General features: G+C 24.2%; 1 protein-coding gene across 1 annotated transcript in view; it reads right to left on the bottom strand.

Annotated features, from left to right (window-relative positions):
• Positions 1-8,710: 8,710 nt before the first annotated feature.
• Positions 8,711-21,342, bottom strand: part of Pi3K21B (phosphatidylinositol 3-kinase regulatory subunit alpha) — a 60,391-nt gene continuing 47,759 nt past the window's right edge. Inside the window, exon 3 of the mRNA XM_075296891.1 lies at positions 8,711-19,370. Within this exon, the coding sequence (XP_075153006.1) occupies positions 18,665-19,370 (706 nt within the window). The 3' untranslated portion in view covers positions 8,711-18,664. The remainder of the gene's footprint in view (positions 19,371-21,342) is intronic.

Consider the following 21,342-nt stretch of genomic DNA (forward strand, 5'->3'; position numbering starts at 1 on the left):
CGGTTGCCCACTCGAGCCTAAAATAATCTACCAAAATTTTATTTCTATAAAAAATTTTGTGAACATTTTATTTCTATAAAAAATTTTGTCAAAATTTCATTTCTATAGAAAATTTTGTCAAAATTTTATTTCTATAGAAAATTTTGTAAAAAATTTAATTTCTATAGAAATTTTTAACAAAATGTTATTTCTATAGAAAATTGTGTAAAAAATGTAGTCTCATAGAAAATTTTGTCAAAATTTTATGTCTATAAAAAATTTTGTCAAAACTTTATTTCTATAGAAAATTTCGTCAAAATGTTATGTCTATAGAAAATTTTGTCAAAACTTTATAGGAAGAGAGATATGTTTGTTTCGAATTTATTTCGGCATAAGCCGGCTATCAATGTAAAACCTTTTTTCGGAGGGTTCAAGTGTGGTTTTTGTTGGGTTTAATAAACTGCCTGAATTTATTCTGATAATTGGTTGATAGTTTTGCTGCAAGTAGGGGATGCTGATGAGGAATGTGGTAATTCCGAATCGTGCGTCCATCCAACCATCTTGCAGTCTATAGGGCTTTGCCCAAATAAATTTGACAAACATTCTTTTCCTCTGTTGGTTAAGCTACACTTGTAGTTTAGTCAATGTATGGCTTTAAGCTGCAATAAAAAAACAACAACAAACTTTATTTCTATAGAAAATTTTGTCAAAATTGTATTTCTATAAAAAATATTGTAAACAATTTATTTCTATAGAACATTTTTCAAAATTTTATTTCTATGGAAATGCTGTCAAAATTTTATTTCTATGCAAAAATTTTATTAAAATTTTATTTCTATAGAAAATTTTATCAAAATTTTATTTCTATAGAAAATTTTGTCAACAACTTATTTCTATAGAAAATGTTGTAAACAATTTATTTTTATAGAAAATTTTTTCAAAATTCTATTTCTATGGAAATGTTGTCAAAATTTATTTCTATAAAAAAATTTGCAAAATTTCATTTCTATAGAAAATTTTGACAAAATTTTATTTCTATACAAAAATTTTGTTAAAATTTTATTTCTATAGAAAATTTTATCAAAATTTTATTTCTATAGAAAATTTTATCAAAATTTCATTTCTATAGAAAATTTTGTCAACAATTTATTTCTATAGAAAATGTTGTAAACAATTTATTTCTACAGAACATTTTTTCAAAATTCTATTTCTATGGAAATGTTGTCAACAATTTATTTCTATAGAAAATATTGTAAACAGTTTATTTCTATAGAAAATATTGTAAACAATTTATTTATATAGAACATTTTATCAAAATTCTATTGCTATAGAAAATTTTGTCAAAATTTTATGTCTATAGAAAATTTTGTCAAAAATTATTTGTATAGAAAATTTATTGTATAGAAAATTTTGTCAAAAATTTATTTGTATAGAAAATTTTGTCAAAATTTTATTTCTATAGATAATTTTCTCAAAAATTTCATTTTTTATGGAAAATTTTGTTAAAATTTTATATCTATAGAAAATTTTGTCAAAATTATATTTCTATAGAAAATTTTGTCAACAATTTATTTCTATAGAAATTTTTTTCAATATTCTATTTCTATGGAAATGTTGTCAAAATTTATTTCTATAAAAAATTTTGTCAAAATTTCATTTCTATAGAAAATTTTGTCAAAATTTTATTTCTATATAAATATTTTATTAAAATTTTATTTTTATAGAAAAGTTTATTTCTATAGAAACTTTTGTCAAAATTTTATTTCTATAGAAAACTTTTTCAAAATTTTGTTTCTATGGAAATGTTGTCAAAATTTATTTCTATGGAAAGTTTTGTCAAATTTTATTTCTACAGGAAATTTTGTCAAAATTTTATTTCTACAGAAAATTTTGTCAACTTTTTATTTCTATAGAACATTTTATCAAAATTTTATTTCTATAGAACATTTTGTCAAAATTTTATTTCTATAGAAAATTTTGTCAACAATTTGTTTCTATTGAAAATGTTGTTAACAATTTATTTCTATAGAAATTTTTTTCAAAATTTTGTTTCTATGGAAATGTTGTCAAAATTTTATTTCTATAGAAAATTTTGTCGAAATCTTATTTCTATAGAAAATGTTGTCAAAATTTTATTTCTATACAAAAATTTTATTAAAATTTTATTTTTATAGAAAAGTTTATTTCTATAGAAACTTTTGTCAAAATTTTATTTCTATGGAAATGTTGTCAAAATTTATTTCTATAGAAAGTTTTGTCAAATTTTATTTCTATAGAAAATTTTGTCAAAATTTAATTTCTATAGAAAATTTTGTCAAAATTTTATTTCTATAGAAAATTTTGTCAAAATTTTGTCTATAGAAAATTTTTTCAAAATTTTATTTCTATAGAAATTGTTGTCAAAATTTTATTTCTATAGAAAATTTTGTCAAAGTTTTATTTCTATAGAAAATTTTGTCGAAGTTTTATTTCTATAGAAAATTTTGTCAAAATTTTATTTCTATAGAAAATTTTTTCAAAATCTTATTTCTATAGAAAATGTTGTCAAAATTGTATTTCTATAGAAATTGTTGTCAAAATGTTATTTCTATAGAAAATTTTGTCGAAGTTTTATTTCTATAGAAAATTTTGTCAAAATTTTATTTCTATAGAAAATTTTGTCAAAATTTTATTTCTATAGAAAATTTTGTCAAAGTTTTATTTCTATAGAAAATTTAATAAAATTTGCATGTGGTGAAAATAGATCAAATAACTATAATTATCATCCAACTAAATTGTGCTAGTTATTCGAGTTTAAATTATCGTTTTTAAAGTCAGAAAACGATGAAGGACAAAATGAGTGAATCAAGAAAAATGTTTCGGATAATAATTTTCCTTCGTTTTGTTTTGTTATTGTTGGTTTTGTTCTTTAAGCATTGTAGTTGTTTTTTATTTCAGCTGAAAACCATGCATTGACTAAACTACAAGTGTAGCTTACACTTGTAGTTTAGACAATGCATGGTTTTCAGCTGAAATAGGAAAATAATTTTATTTTGATTAGGTCACGCCATTTAAGATAATCTGATTAATTAGTTTTCACAAAAATTCCTACAGAAATAAAATTTTGACAGAATTTTCTATAGAAATAAAAATTTGGGAAAATTTTCCATAGAAATAAAAATTTGGGAAAATTTTCCATAGAAATAAAATTTTGACAAAATTTCCAATAGAAATAAAATTTTGAGAAAATTTTTTATTGAAAAAACAATTTTAACAAAATTTTCTATAGAAATAACATTTTGTCAACATTTTAACAAAATTTTATTTCTTTTTCCGATACATTTTGTCCTTCATCGTTTTCTGACTTTGAAAAAGACAATTTAAACTCTAATAACTAGCACGATTTAGTTGGATGATAATAATAATAATAATGTGATCTATTTTCACCACATGCGAGACGATTGTTATTAGCTAATGCTAATTACATTCAATATAATTTGATAATTATTATCTATAACATATGAAGAGGTTCCTAATTACCTATCAAAACCATAGAATTGCAATTACTTGTTAAATAAATGCTTTCTATCCTTTTTGGCTTTAGTTTTTTGTTGTTGGTGTACGATTTATCTCACCTCATACACCATTCTCTCTAATAAGGTGGTAATCAGTAGAAAAATTGTACTCACTCATATTTGCATAAACTTCATTTTGCCGGCTGCAAAGCAAATTGAAAATGTAAACAAATCCGGCGATAAAACCATAAATGCGGCGCAAGACCGACACACTCCCATACATACATTTGCAAAACTATTATGCATACAAACATTTCTACCTATTTTTTCGCATACATTCATATATGATAGAGGAAAGAACTTTTAAAAAACTACTGCGTAGTTTTTTGTTTCACTAGCCAACAACAAAAATGGCATTTTATTATTCAGTTGTTGCTTGCCATAGTGTTTCGAGTTAAAGTTGGATTTTTATGAGTCCAAGCAAATCGAATGACAAGAGTTTATATCTACATACACACATATGTATGTCAAACGAATGTCGATACTCGTATTCTTGTACGAAAGTCGCGCGACAAACGTGATGGTGCTATCAACTATATATAATCTTAACCCTTTGTGACACACATTGGTCAATATATTTTTTCACAAGTAGTAATTAATATATAATTTGTAGAAAAGAAAAATATCTAATTATTTTTAATTAAAAGTGATTTGCATAGAGAAACGAATAAACGAATTGTTGGTGAAACTATAAAGGTTCAAGGGTCAATAGTGCCCAGCAAAAATTGGAATTTATTCTAAACGCACAACTTTAAATCTCTTCCATGTTCGGTATGACCGTAAATGAAACGCAACTTCCAATTATGGAGATCATTTTATGTTTCCTAGAATAATAGACTAGCAATGAAAAATTTTTGTCACCATTTTATTTCTATAGAAAGTTTTGTCAAAATTTTATTTCTATTGAAAATTTTTTTCTAAATTATATTTTTATAGAAAATTTTATCAAAATTTTATTTCTATAGAAAGTTTTGTCAAAATTTTATTTCTATGAAAACTTTCGTCAAAATTTTATTTCTATAGAAGATTTTGTCAAAATTTTATTTCTATAGAAAATTTTGTCGAAATTTTATTTCAATAGAAAATTTTATCAAAATTTTATTTCTATAGAACATTTTGTCAAAATTTTATTTTATATAGAAAATTTTGTCGAAATTGTATTTCTATAGAAAATTTTATCAAAAGTTTATTTCTATAGAAAATTGTATCAAAATTTTATTTCTATAGAAAATATTGTCAAAATTTTATTTCTATACACAATTTTTGTAGAATTTTATTTCTTTTTCTCAAAATTGTATTTCGATCGAAAATTCTCTCAAAATTTTATTTCTATAGAAAATTTTCTCAAAAATTTATTTCTATAGAAAAGTTTGACAAAATTTTATTTCTATAGAAAATTTTATGAAAATTTTATTTCTATAGAAATTTTTGTCGAAACTTTATTTCTATAGAAAATTTTATCAAAATTGTATTTCTATAGAAAATTTTGTCAAAATTTTATTTCTACAGAAAATTTTGCCAAAATATTATATCTCAAAAAAAAGTTTGGTCAAAATTGTATTTCTATAGAAAATTTGGTCCAAATTGTATTTCTATAGAAAATTTTGTCAAAATTTTATTTCTATAGAAAATTTTGTCAAAATTTTATTTCTATAGAAAATTTTGTCAAAATTTTAATTCTATGGAAAATTTTATTAAAATGTTATTTCTACAGAAAATTTGGTCAAAATTGTATTTCTATAGAAAATTTTGTCAAAATTTTAATTCTGTAGTAAATTTTGCCAAAATTTTAATTCTATAGAAAATTTTATCAACATTTTATTTCTATAACAAATTTTGTCAAAATTTTAATTCTATAGAAAACTTTGTCAAAATTTTATTTTATATAGTAAATTTTGTAAAAATTTTAATTCTATAGAAAATTTTTTAAAAATTTTATTTCTACAGAACATTTTATCAAAATTTTATTTCTATAGAAAATTTTGTCAAAATTTTATTTCTACACAAAATTTTGCCAAAATTTTATTTCTATAACAAATTTTGTCAAAATTTTAATTCTATAGAAAATTTTGTCAGAATTTTATTTTATATAGAAAATTTTGTCACATTTTATTTTATATAGAAAATTTTGTCGAAATTGTATTTTATACAGAAAATTGTCACATTTTGATTTTATTTAGAAAATTTTATCAAAATTTTATTTCTATAGAACATTTTGTCAAAATTTTATTTTATATAGAAAATTTTGTCAAAATTTTATTTTATATAGAAAACTAGCGTAAACCGGCTCGCTTCGCTGCGCCTTCCGAAGCGTATTTGGATTAACATTTTGCGTTAACTTGGTCAACTATATCCTTCGTGCTGAAAACACATTCGAAAAGATTTGAATTCTTTTAAACAAATAGGTCTACTTGATTTTTCGTTTATAGGTACATATACGGCGGAAGAGGGTGTAGCCTTTCCTCCAAATTTTTTTAATAATGTTCTGTATTCAAGTAGTTTAGCAATCTCCTATATTTCTTGTGAATTTTAAGTGTGGTTTGTCAAGGAAAGGTATCCTTCTCCTTAACATATCTGAAAATTAAGCACTATATTATACATAAAACATACAAAGAATTACTGTATCCCATCCAAAAGTAGTAAAAAATTTTACCACATTAACATTTGCTAAAATGTTGGAAAATGATGCACCCTCTACGTTGGCTGCCAATTTCATGTAAATTTCAGCCTGTGCAAAAATCATACAATTATGTACTCAGTTCCCATTTACGGACAACACTCTACTTTCAATTAAAAAAAACAAAAAACGGACAAAAGGGAACCCTCTCCCCACCTTCGCTCCACTCCGACCTGATATCGGACTATCACGTACCCTATATTAATTTCGCAACTACTCAATGGTCCCTATAAATTCTATCGAAGTAAATCGACAAAGTTTATTTCAATTTTCCCCTTCCCCAACCAGATATCGAAAAATCATGTATAAATTTAATCACCTCCTCCCACGTTCCCTGTAAATTTCAAGTAGATCGGCGATGTTTAAATGTTGCTCTATTGTTTTAAAGGGACGTCACTTCCCTGAAAATTCTTGAAACTTTGCTTCAAGTGTGGGGCAAGGAAGGTAGCCTCTTCGTTCATAACCCACTGCCTTTGTAAATTTCAAGAAAACTTAAGATTTTTTTTTGCAGTTTTAGAGGAGGTCGGGGAGGAGACCAAATATCGAAAAGTGATGTAGCGTATCTTTTGTAAACGTCCCAGAAAATGTCAAGCAAATTATAAGCCTAAAAGGGCGGCCTCTCTTCCGTCCAAATATCACAAAATCAGGTATCAACTATTAATATCGTAACCTCTCCCCAGTCATCTGTAAATTTCAAGTAACTCGGTAAAAGTTTAATTGTTTCTCTGTATGTACTTAAGAGAAGCGGATGTCTCCCTATGCCCTTTGATTTTTATTAAAAAATCAAGAACCTGATATAAATTTCATAACCCATTTTTTCCGTAAAATTTCAATCGGGGGAGTTTAGTTTTGTTTGTACTTTCGAACAAAAAAATTCGGGCAAAGGGGTGGTCCCCCTCCCCGACCAAATATCGAAAAATAATGTAGCGAATTTTTGTCTAGATGCCAACCCCAACATTCAATGAAAATTTCAAGCAAATCGCATAATTTTGTTCCAAGTTTCAAAAAGTAGGGCAAGGGGGAGGTCCACCTCCCCATCCACATATGAAATCATCGGGTACCCCATATTAATTCCATAACCTCACCACATGTTCTCTGTAAATCACAGATAATTTAGAGAATTTTAGTTTTTTCACTGTACTTAAAAAAAGTCGAACAAAGGGGAGGCCCCCCTCCGCTACCAAATATCGAAATAAAAAGTAGCGGATCTTTGTCTAGATGCCAACCCCAATCTTCAATGAAAATTTCAAGCAAATCGGTCAACTTTGGCCCAATTTTCAAAAAGTCCGACGAAGGGGAGGTCCCCCTCCGCGACCAGGTGTCAAAAAATGAGGTACCCTATTTTCACCACATGAACGCCCCCTACGATCTCTGAAAGGTTCAAGTAAATCGGTTCAGCCGTTTCGGAGCCAACTCGGAACATACAAACAAACAAATAAACAAACATAGATTGAATTTTATATATATAGATTTTATCAAAATTTCATTTCTATAGAAAATTTTGTCAAAATTTTATTTCTATAGAAAATTTTGTCAAAATTTTATTTCTATAGAAAATTTTGTCAAAATTTTATTTCTGTAGAAAATTTTTTAAAAATTTTATTTCTATAGATAATTTGTGAAGTACCTCTTACCCCCATTTTCCAGTTAGGAACTTAACTGCTGAAAACATTTTCAATTGTAATCAAAGGTAGTATGAATAAAAAAAATTTATGTTTTTGTTTATTACATTTTCTTTTCTTTATTTTTTTCTTTGTTTTTTTTTTCATATGACAATTATATTTGTTTTTTTTTCGGTTTCATGTCTTATATACTAAAATCAAATGGTATTTTGAAAAATAAGAAAAACAAATAAAAACAAATATTACACTCATTATATATATACTATATTGTTGTTGTTGCTCTTTTAAATATTAGTAACTTAAATATTTTTTATGTATTTAAAGTATGCATTATAGTTAAACATGACAAAATATTATAAAATTTTTACAATATAAATGTTTTTCAACAAACACAATAGGACATGTAAAAAAATGTATAAACATATAACACATGCGCTTGAAGTGTGTGGCACACATTTTGTTTTTTTTTTTTTTTTTTTTTTTTTTTTTGTAAAAAACTCATATACAAAAAATCTTAATTTTTGGACAAATGTAAAAAAATACAACTAATAGGATTAATATTACGAGACAAATTTAATAAATACATTATGCTTAAACAAACAATAACGAGATGAATTTGAAGACCTTTTGGGGAGGGTGGCGCAGGGAGAAAAAGGGGGCTTGGGTTGAATGTTATTAAATATATTTCTTGCACATAATTTTCCATTTTTCAATTGCTATTCTCACAGAACTTTGTAGGATTGTTTTTGTAACTTTCTCTTCATTCATTCTTATTTAATTCGTTCGTTACCTTTACTTTAATTGTATGTGTTTCTTATTTTGTTTTTTATTTAGTCATATAAAGGTTATTGTTAAATACATGTACAATTAAACAGCCATTAATTTATGTTTTGTTTATTTCTTGTCCTTCCTTCCTTTTTCATTTAATGTCATTTGCAATCTTGCAGTTGGTTTTTATACAACAATTATTGCGGAAATCAAATTATGAAACAATCGATTACAAATTAATCAAAAATTTTATCAACAGAAAATTTAAATTAAATTTATTTAATTTATTGACTCTAAAAAAAATACAATATTTAAATATACATTTTATTTGTAATTTAAAAACGCAAAGAGCCAATTAAAAAAAAAAAAGTATTATACAGAACATCAAACTAGTGGTGATTCAATTAAATTTTTTAATTGACCCTCAGCATAGATATATCAATATTTTCGGCGTGTATGGAATTCATATACAAATTATTGAAATGAATTAATTTCGTAATGGAAAGTCAACAAAATAAATGGGATTTTGTGTGTATATAATTGGTGTATAATATTGCATGTAAATAATATGGCAATGATTTCATTCTATTTATTTGTTGAAATTGTTAAATCTCTGTTTTTTACTATTTCAATTCTATTGAAAATTTTAAACAAAAATAAAGCCAGCTAAAATATGCTTTATCTGTAGTTTTGGATCTAAGGTTACGGAAGCACTTTTAAAACATATATATATATTTTATTTTTTATTTTGTTTGAATTTTGTAATAGAAAAACTGTATAGTGATTTTTTTTATTTTGTTTTTATTCTTCATAAGTTTGTTGATAATTTTTTAGCACACATTTGCTTACAATTCTTAACTAAAACATTGTTATTATTAGTATGATTGTGGTTTCTTTCTTTATTATAAATCATATATAAAAAAAAACTCTAACAAATAAATGTTTATTTTTTCTTAATTTTTATTATAAATTAGATTTGGATTTAAAAAAAAATTAGGTCACTCTACAAAAAAAATCATTGTTGTTGTTTATTTTTAATATCACTTTTGCCAATAATATTAATAGCTATAATAGTAATGTTTTACAAATATGTTTTTTTTTATGGTTTACCATTTTGCAAGACTTTGTCTTTTTTCATTATAGATATTTGTTTCTTGTTAGTTTTTGCTTATTGGATATTGTAAAAAAAAAAACTGTTATTTTTTGTTATTTGTTTATGAATTGAATTTGTCCATACATTATTTTCAATGCATCATCGAAATATGTTAATAATTAATTTTCGTTGAATTTCATAATATTCTACAATATGATAAATTTCTTAGTAAAGAGTTGTAGCTGGGAACATGTAAATTTTTTTTTTTGAATATTTTTAATTAAATATTTGTGACATTTATAGCATACGACGACGAGCCTCTAGCCCTTATATTGTAGGTTTTTCAAATCCTCCTTAAAGTATGCTTTAAATTATTTTTGTTTTTAATGATCTTTTCGTACCAACACTGGTCAATATAAAAATGTTTTAAATAGCTTTTTTTTTTGAGGGAGCAAATGGCGTCATAAATTCCAAATATCTATATATACCATATAGATATTTGGAATTTATGACGTCATTTGCTCCCTCAAAAAAAAGCTATTTAAAACATTTTTATATTGACCAGTGTTGGCCTTAGATGTCTTACATATGCTCTAAACGTAGTATTTTTTTATATTTACATGAGTAGGAAATATATAGGGAACACTTGAAACACTTTTTTTAGCCATTTCGCTAAGAGATCAAATATTTAAAGTTATATGTATATATAGACTTTTTCCAATGAGATAACTTTTTTTTTTAATTTAATTAATTTGTTAAATTAAGAGATCACTTAAATTTAATAACAAAAAAAACAAAACAGAACAATTCATTCAATTCAATGTTCAATATTAAATTTTCTTGGTTTTTTTCCAATTTGATAAGCAAGCCGAAATTATTTATAAATATAACTACAGGCTAAATATACTACGTCATTGAGATATTGCAATGACAAACATTAGGCATACAAAACCAATTGATTGTTAGGTATCATCATTACATGATAATAGACTACAACTCTTTACTAAGCAAAATAATTTTTATGGACCAATTTTTATTGATTGGTTAGTTTAAAAAACGGTGACATATACAAAATATGTATTTTATCCAAAAGTATTTTGTAAATTTTTTTGTATTGTTATGATATATTTTCCAATTTTTTTTCATATAAAAAAACGTAATAGTTAATTACTTAAATATTACTACACACTATATATTTTTTTTCAGAAATTTCACTTACTGGTGACGTCAAACAATTTACATTAATAGATCAGTTTTCAAAATGATAGAAATATGATATTCTATATAGAGGAAAGGTGTATTGTTTGGTTCGTATTCATGGGAGAATTTCATTGCCCATTCCAATGACGTCACTTACAAAAAAAAATCCGATATTTATTTTCAATTGCATTTCAATGCTAACGAATGACAATATTCGTTGAATAAATTTTGGGTTAAGATTTTAGGTAACAACAATTAGTTTTGTTTTTTTGCTTTCTTAGATATATAGAAGTATAGATATACTAATTATTATTTGTAATAAATTTCACAGTAATAAGCCAACATTATTTGTTAAGTTTTTTTCTTTTATATGTTTTATAGGTTATTATAGTTATCACTACAAGTGTGCTTTAAAATATGTGTGTGTGTATAACGGAAAAGGAAGAGTTTGAGGAAAGTTCTAACATTTACACCCATATTCATGAAGCTCCGTTAGTACTATGTTAGCTAACGAACTTTTAAACCGTAATATCTACATATCTGTCATCTTGCGTATATATTCCATATGTCAGTTAGAAACTTAACTGCTGAAAATGTTTCAGTTAAAGTTAACCGGAGAAAAGATATTTCCATTTTTCTTTCTGTTAACTGCCAGTTAAAGCCTAACGGAGCTACATGAAAATGGCCGTTAGAATGAAATTATTAGGTTTAATTAAAAATGTTTTTGGTGTGGACATTTTTTGCTGCAAATGTTTCAGTTAAAGTTAACCGGAGAAAAGATATTTCCATTTTTCTTTCTGTTAACTGCCAGTTAAAGTCTAACGGAACTACATGAAAATGGCCGTTAGAATGAAATTATTAGGTTTAATTAAAAATATTTTTGGTGTGGACATTTTTTGACCTCTTATTACTTTACTTTACAAAAATTGTAACAGTCGTAGTCAAGTATGAGTAATTTAACAATTTTTTTTTTTTTTGGAAAACATGAAATATTAAAAAATCATCAAAACAAAACTTAAATACCGGAATTAATTGAGTTACTCAACTTGTACGTTGTCCCTAACGATTGAACAAATCAAATACAAAATGAAAGGATATTTTGCAATGAAACAAAGAAAATTTCTTTAAACATTTAAAAATTTTACAACATTTTAAATTAAAACCAAGTAATTGATTGAATAATTTTTTATTCACAACAAAAAAATTGAAGCCATGATTAAAATCACTTAATTTCTTGAATTAAGCGGGGCAATTTATTTGATTATTTTTATTATTAAATTAATTTAAACGAAACATTCGTAATAAAAAAGTTTTTACCCCTTTATCAAAATAAACAGATTGTAACTTTGCATGTGATTTTTTTTTATTTTTTTTTTAAATTTTTAAAAATTTGAAATTTCGAACTACAAAATGTAACATTACAATCAAATCCTGCAATGTACTTTTCAATTTATTTATATATTGTTTTTATTTATTAATTTATTTGATCAACCAACGACTTTAAGGACAATATTTTGATAAATTTTGTACAATTCAGGGAATTTGAAGGAAAAATGAAGCCATGATTAAAATCACTTAATTTCCTGAATTAAGCCGGGCAATTTATTTGATTATTTTTATTATTAAATTAATTTAAACGAAACATTCGTAATAAAAAAGTTTTTATCCCTTTATCAAAATAAACAGATTGTAAATTTGCATGTCATTTTTTTTAATTTTTTTTTCATCTTTAAAAATTTGAAATTTCGAACTACGAACTACGAAATGTAACATTACAATCAAATCCTACAATGTACTTTTCAATTTATTTATATACCCGTGTAAAAATTGAGGGATCTAATCAGATATGATTAGATCTCAAAATTGGCCCCTTTAGATATAAGCAGATATACCAACATATGATGAGATAGAATTAGATATAAATGTATATCATTTCATATATGACCAGATCTAACATCAGATCCAATAATATATAGGGACAGATATAATTACATCTAAGACATTAGATCTAGGCCAATTTTGAGATCTGATCAGATCTAATTCCATAGTAATTAGATATGATTAGATCTTACCATTTTTCGGATCTACTAATATCTAATTGTATCAAATTAGATCTCTCAATTTTTTCTCGGGTATTGTTTTTATTTATTAATTTATTTAATCAACCAACGTCTTTAAGGGCAATATTTTCATAAATTTTGTACAATTCAGGGAATTTATTTAAATTTTGATTATGAGAATTCAAATGGTTCTAGACAACTTCTCTCACATTAACGATCATCTTCAGATTCTGATTTTATTTCAAAAATTAGGGATATATATGTGTGGAGGATCTATATATATATCAGTGGCTTCTGGAGCTATTAGTTAATTTATGTGAAGAAATTTTCAACAACAAAAAATTGTTTCTTCATGCTTTTAAATTGATTGACTCAATGAAATATAAAATCGATTAGTTGAATTTTAATGGAGTAATATCTCAAAATTCAAAGTCTGTGAGTAACAATAATTCAAAAGTCGAATAATATCATATCCAGAAAAAAAAACTAAATAAGGTTATTGATTTTTTATTTTTTTTTTTGAGATTTTCAAAAAAACCGAATAGTCCATTTTAACGACCTCAAAAATTTTTTATTAAAATTAAAGTTTAATTTAATTTAATTTATTTATTTTCATATGTAACTAAGCCTTACAAAGGCCTTATACAGTTACTTAAATCAACATTATGGATTCGTTATTGGTTAAGTTTCAAAATTTTTTAAATACCAAAACTTCGAAATAAACTTTTCGTTATTGGTTAAGTTTCAAAAATTTTTAAATACCAAAACTTCGAAATAAACTTTTTTTGGAAATGTCCTCTATCCTTTTCAACTTTACACTATAGAATTTATAATTTGTAATGTTGCGTATTTCGAGTTTTGTGGCTTCCCTGAATTTTTGGCCATTAATTTTTAATTTTGATTTATTGGTGATTTATGAAGAATAAAGGAAAATAAGTCCATGGTGGATATGCAAATTGAAAATAGATAAGTTAAATTGGGCCCTTGGTTATTCGAGAGGAAATATTGCCAAAATTTAATAGAGGCAGCAGTAGGCTGGGGTGAATATGACTGTCGAAAACGAAGAATAAAGAGTGAAATGTTGACTACAATCCCTAAAAAATAAACTCTTCAAAACATTTGTCATTCATTATAACAAAAAAATCAAAATTTAAATTTTGCACACTGTGTAGTGAAAAATATTATTATTATTTTGTTTTTTTTTTTTTTTTGTTTATACAAAATACAAATTTAATTTTTCTTCACATATGGTCTGTGTACCTATAGAGCTAATATTATAAATTTTCATTTAAAAAAGGAAAATTGGTTCATAATTTATCCAAATATTATCGTTTATCGTATCTTGTTAAATATGATTTTAATTAATCCCAATTTTAAGGGATTAACTATAAATTATAGTTTAAATTTTTCGTATTTTTATGGTTTCACTTTACAAAATATATTTTAAAAAAATATAACACATAAAAACATAATTTGTTCTTTTCTTAATAGTTTCTATTTTATGCATAAAAAAAATATATAATAGATATAAATCTTAAATATTAATAGCTAATTATATGAATTTAAAGTTTTTCTTATCATTTGGAAACAAAAAATTATTACATTTGATGTTTTCTGATTACAGTTTTTATTTATTTAAAGTTTTTCTTTCTTTTAGATAAATAGAAACAATGTTTTGTTATATGTTTTGTTTTTGGGTTTGGTTTAAAATAGGAGTAATATAAAATATATTTTCTTTTCCTTTATTGCATTATGGTTATTTTGGGGGCAGGGTATTATTATGAATAATTTGTTAACTAAATAGTAGTAGTAGTAGCCTATAACAAATATTTACAAAATTTTAAAGATAAATAATTTAATGTGAGGAAAATATTTAAAATGAAACAAAGCAGGATTTTTTGTGGTTGTCTAATTTGAAGTTATAAGGTTTTTGTTTTGTTTATAAGGTTAATTAATTAAATAATATTCTAGATATGGCGATGGAAAAATTACAACAAATATTACAAATTTTGTTTGGAAACAAAGCAGGATTTTTTTGTGGTTGTCTAATTTGAAGTTATAAGGTTTTTGTTTTGTTTATAAGGTTAATTAATTAAATAATATTCTAGATATGGCGATGGAAAAATTACAACAAATATTAGAAATTTTGTTTGGAAATTTATTTCAACAATGTTTTTTCAAACACTACACACAAAAAAAATTCTGATTCAATCACGAAATTAATTGATCCAATTAATTTTTTAATTGAAATGTCTTCAATCACAGAAATGATAGTATCAATTAAAAAATTAATTGACAGTCAATTAAAAAATTAATTGATACTATTAATTTGTGTGATTGATTTTTTGTTCAATTAAAAAATTTGCTGATTCAATTAAATTATTTAATTGAATATTTTTTAAAACTCAATTAAGATTTTAATTGGAAAAAATTTCGTGAAATTTTTTTCTGTGTATAATTTAATTATTTTATATTTATATTGTCAAATGGTAACAAAAAAAACGTTTGATTAAAATCACTAAACATTTTCAAAGATAAATAATTGACTTAATTTATAATCTATTAATTTTTTTTATTAATTTTGGATTAATTTCAATTAAAAATTAATTGAATCAATTACCTTCGTTATTGAAGACAACTATATTCACACTTATGACCGGTATCAATTAGTGGGATTACATTGATTATGTGGCATTTTCCCAAATAAAATTATTTGAATTGATTCCACATTTTTTTAGAACTTTTTAGTTTTTGTTTTCGCAAAATTTATGAACAAAATTCGAAATGTCTAATTTTTTGTTTTTTAATTTAAACAAAATGTACTTTTTAGAAAAAATCGGAATCTGTTAGCATGTTTCGAATAAATCACAAATATTATTTCTGACAAATTGTAGCTCCATTTTACTTCCATTTGATTTGGTATCGGCTATGAAATGGAGGTTCCTCATTATGATTTGCATAGAATTGGTAAGGTAGCATTGATCATAAAGAGAAGTTCGCCGTTTGTGATGTACAGAAAAATATTGTTTTTTGGATTCAATCATGGAATTAATTGATCCAATTAATTTTTTATTAAAATGCTATGGTATCAATCACCAAAGTCAATAAAAAAATTAATTTATTCAATAAAAAAATTAATTTATTCAATAAAAAAAAATTAATACAATAAATTTTTGTGATTGATTTTTGTTTCAATAAAACATATTATTTGAATCAATTAAATTTTTATTGAATATTTATGCAAATTCAATTAAAATTTTAATTGCAAAAATTTTGGTGATACTTTTTTCTATTTATTACAAAGGACTTGTTAGCCAAAGTGGGCCTGTGAGAGCAGAACCTAATTATTTTATTGTTATTTAAAAAATATCGTTTTGCAAGTACTTGATTACCAATGTTGAAATTTTCAAAAATATAAAACAAACGAAAGTTTTCATCGTTTTAGAAGTTTTCAAATTTTACTCTCAAAATTCATGGAATGAAGTATTGGAAATGTTAACTTGTTCAACATACAAAAAAAAAACTGATTCAATCACGAAGTTAATTGATCACAGAAATAAATAAAAAATAAAAAAACTAATTGATACTATTAATTTGTGTAATTGTGTTTTGTTTCGATTAAAAAATTTGTTGAATTACTTCAATATTTGATTGAATATTTTTTTAATGCAATTAAGATTTTAATTGGAAAAATTTTCGTGAAATTTTTTTCTGTCTTCAATCACGGATATGATCCAATTAAAAAATTAATTGATACTATTAATTTGTGTAATTAATTTTTGTTTCAATTAAATTTTTTTTTTGAATCAATTACATTTTTAATTGAATATTTTTTAAACTCAATTAAGATTTTAATTGGAAAAATTTCGTGAAATTTTTTTCTGTCTTCAATCACCGATATGATCCAATTAAAAAAATAATTTATATTATTAATTTGTGTAATTGATTTTTGTTTCGATTAAAAAATTTGTTGAATCAATTAAAATTTTAATTGAATATTTTTTTAAACTCAATTAAGATTTTAATTGGAAAATTTTTCTTGAATTTTTTTTTTCTGTCCTCAATTGCAGAAATGATCCAATTAAAAAATTAATTGATACCATCAATTTGTGTAATTGATTTCTGTTTCAATTAAACAATTTGTTGAATCAATTAAAATTTTAATTGAATATTTTTTAATTGGAAAGATGTTCGTGAAATTTTTTTCTGTCGTCAATCGCAGAAATGATCCAATTAAAAATTTTAATTGATACCAATAATTTGTGTAATTGATTTTTGTTTCAATTAAAAAATTTGTTGAATCAATTAAAATTTTAATTGATTTTTTTTTTAATTCAATTAAGATTTTAATTGGTAACATTTTCGTGATCTTTTTTGTGAACATTTATAAAAAATCCATTTTTCGGATGTTTTATGTTCTCTATTTTTCTGACAATTTCCTATTTTATTATATATTTCGTATATTTGAAGAAACAAATTTTACAAATTTATAATTTTTGTTTTGGAAAATCTAAATTAATTTACCTTTACATACACTACAAAAACCTTATAAATCTTCTTGAAAAGAATTGTAAATCTTGAAACAAAAACAAAATATATATGGTTAAGCTAAGCATATGGCAGGAAAGTGAAGAGACAACAAAAATAGCCGGCATAGAAAAATTTGTATTGTTGTATTATTATAAAGAACTTTATCATTTATTAAATAAATTAAATATTTAGAACAAATTAAAAACAAAGAAAAATAATTTACAAAAAAATAATATATAGTTTAGGTGTGTGTGTGTGTGTTTTTATAATACAAATTAAATTATAATGTAAAAAAAAACGAAACAATTATCGAGAGGATAGGGAGGTTGAGAGAATTACTACATATGTGAGTGTTTTAAGATTTTTGTTTTCCAAAGGAGGAAGAAGGGAGGACAATTGGATAATTCTATGAAAACGGAAAAGGAAGCTCGGGAATTTATTCATATCTTATATATCTGTTATTTTATACGATATTATTACACTTAAACATCATCATGGTCACTTAAAATATCACGCAAAAATGCCAAGATCTGTTTTCTTAATTATGCCTTTATCATTTATGCCAGGAGATTTTTTTTCTTTCGTTCGTTCTTTCTTTGTTTTTGACAATTTTTGTTTTGGACATTAGAAGAAAATCACTCTTGGGAGTACTTATAATAACAATTTTTATGTTTCTACCCATATAGGGATATCTTTTGCTTTTGTTTGTTTGTTTTTATATAAATATACTACATATATATGTAAATCATTTGGAGTAAAGCTTTGACTTTCTCCCAAATAAAAAACGAAAAAAACCAAAATGTGCAAAAGGAGAAAAAAATTGTACAAAATCAACAGCCAGCTGTAGCACTCTATTTAGACCTGAAGTGGGGGGGTGTTCTTTCTCTCTATATATATATATGTGTGTAAGTATGTACGTATCAAAGCACCACTTGCTTTCTTAATTACATAGGCATATATATATACATTTACAATATTAGATAGATTTTCCAAATATTTGATATTGATTTTCAGCACATAAGTCATCATTCCCAGTACTACTTACTTACCAGCAGCACATTCTCTACTCCAAAAAAGTTTCTTTTTAATTTTGAGTTCGTGGGAGTTCCGAAAGTGGTGATTTAGTGGGGCATCTCAAAGCTCTTATATATATGTATATATGTAACGCGGGCATTTTGAGACTACAGATTACTGCCAGGATAACTACTAGCTCCTCCACCATTATCGCCACCACTACTGCTGCCGTAGGAATGTGCTTGGGGTGGCGTAGCTGTGGGTGGTGTTTGACTAGCTGCCATATCATTATTGTAATACATTAATGCCGCAGCCCCAGTCACAGCTATGGGTGCCGATGCTGTTGTTCCCGATGGTGGCAACATCATATGCTCTTGCAATTGTTGTTCCACTTCCTGTTGTTGTCTCTCCAATTCCATTTGTTCCTTCAATTGTTGCGTTATCATCTCCTTATTTTGATGCCAATACATCACCGGTATACTAAGTGTTGTTGTCAACGTATCGTTGTGTTCTTCCAGTGAATTGGTGGCATAATGTTCTACCAATTTCTTGAGAGAATGATAGATGTTGTATGGTGCGGCAAAACCAAAACCACTTTCAGTTTCATATATAATACAATGATTGATACAATTTTTACAAACAATCGATAGGGCATAATGTCCAGCGGAACGGGCACGTATTAAAAATGTGCCAGTTGGAGCCCCGCTCAGTAGCTCTTCAGATTTTTGACGTGAAACATGCTTAAGAAACCACATAGATTCATCGTTATGAGGTTGATTGGATTCGATTTCGTAACGTTCTTGCCAGGCTTCAAAACCCATTTCGATAAGTTGCTTTATGTTCTCCTCTGATATACCAAATTCCTTGAGACGTCTGGAATAGAACAAAGAGAATATGTTAACATCAAATAAATAAATTAACATATAAGACCCAAATTGAATCATCTCTCCCCGCTATACTAAAGACTATGGAAATTTGCCTTAGCCAGTAATTTAACCTATGTCTAGTTAGGCTTGTGGAGATTGGTATCTGGCATTTTCTTTTCAATAACTTAATAATACCAATTCCATAATCTTCATGTCCAATAAGCTCGTATTAAGATTGTAATAATATGCAAATGTTTATAGTTGAAATGAATTGCAAATATTGATAAACAATGGGTTTTTGAAGAAAACAATAATAGAGTTGGAGCAAAATAAATTCGCTGACGACATTGTCACTGGACGCCAAAAAAGAGTTTCCTTTTATTTTATTCAGAAATAAATTTATTTGTGATGAAATTCAAGCGTTATAGTGCGCTCTTGTTTGTTACCGTGATATAACCAAAAATCTGCCTTAACCAGATTTTGTCAAAATTTTCTTTGCTATAGAAAATTTTGTCAAAATTTTTTTGCTATAGAAAATTTTGTCATTTTTTTTTCTATAGAAAATTTTGTAAAATTTTTTTGCTATAGAAAATTTTGTCAAATTTTTTTTGCTATAGAAAATTTTGTAAAAATTTTTTTCTATAGAAAATTTTGTCAAAATTTTATTTCTGTAGAAAATTTTGTCAAAATTTTATTTCTATAGAAAATTTTGTCAAAATTTTATTTCTATAGAAATATTTGTCAAAATTTTATTTTTTTAGAAAATTTTGTCAATACTTTATGTCTATAGAAAATTTTGTCAATATTTTATTTCTTTAAAAATTTTGTCAAAATTTTATTTCTATAGAAAATTTATTTTATTTCTATAGTAAATTTTGTCAACATTTTATTTCTATAGCAAATTTTGTCAACATTTTATTTCTATAGAAAATTGTGTCAAAATTTTAATTTTATAGAAAATTTTGTTAAAATTTTATGTTTATAGAAAATTTTGTCAAAGTTTTATTTCTATAGAAGATTTTGTCAAATTTTTTTTTGCTATAGAAAATTTTGTCAAAATTTTTTGCTAGAAAATTTTGTCAAAATTTTTTTGTAGAAAATTTTGTCAAAATTTTGTTGCTATAGAAAATTTTGTCAAAATTCTATTTCTATAGAAAATGTTGTCAATATTTTATTTCTATAGAAAATTTTGTCAAAATTTTATTTCTATAGAACATTTTGTAAAATTCTATTTCTACAGAAAATTTGGTCAATATTTTATTTCTATAGAAAATGTTGTCAAAATTTTTTTGCTATAGAAAATTTTGTCAAAATTTTTTTGCTATAGAAAATTTTTTCAAAATTTTTTTGCTATAGAAAATTTTGTCAAAATGCTATAGAAAATTTTGTCAAAATTTTATTTCTATAGAAAATTTTGTCAAAATTTTATTTTTGTAGAAAATTTTGTCAAAAATTTATTTCTATAGAAAATTTTGTCAAAATTTTATTTTTGTAGAAAATTTTGTCAAAAATTTATTTCTATAGAAAATTTTGTCAATATTTTATTTCTATAGAAAATTTTGTCAAAATTTGTTGCTATAGAAAATTTTGTCAAATTTTTTTGCTATAAAAATTTTTGTCAAAATTTTTTTGTTATAGAAAATTTTGTCACAATTTTTTTTTGCTATAAAAAATTTTGTCAAAATTTTTTTTTGCTATAAAAAATTTTGTCAAAATTTTTTTGCTATAGAAAATTTTGTCAAAATTTTATTTCTATAGAAAAGTTTGCCAAAATTTTATTTCTGTAGAAAATTTTATTTCTATAGAAAATTTTGTCAAAATTTCAATTCTATAGAAATATATTTGTCAGAATTTTATCTCTTTAGAAAATTTTGTCAATATTTTATTTTTATAAAAAATTTTGTCAATATTTTATTTCTATAGAAAATTTTATTTCTATAGAAATAAAATTTTTTAAAAACTGATTTCTATAGAAAATT

Source organism: Haematobia irritans, chromosome 2, assembly GCF_050003625.1.
Source record: "Haematobia irritans isolate KBUSLIRL chromosome 2, ASM5000362v1, whole genome shotgun sequence".
In the NCBI taxonomy this organism is placed as follows: domain Eukaryota; kingdom Metazoa; phylum Arthropoda; class Insecta; order Diptera; family Muscidae; genus Haematobia; species Haematobia irritans.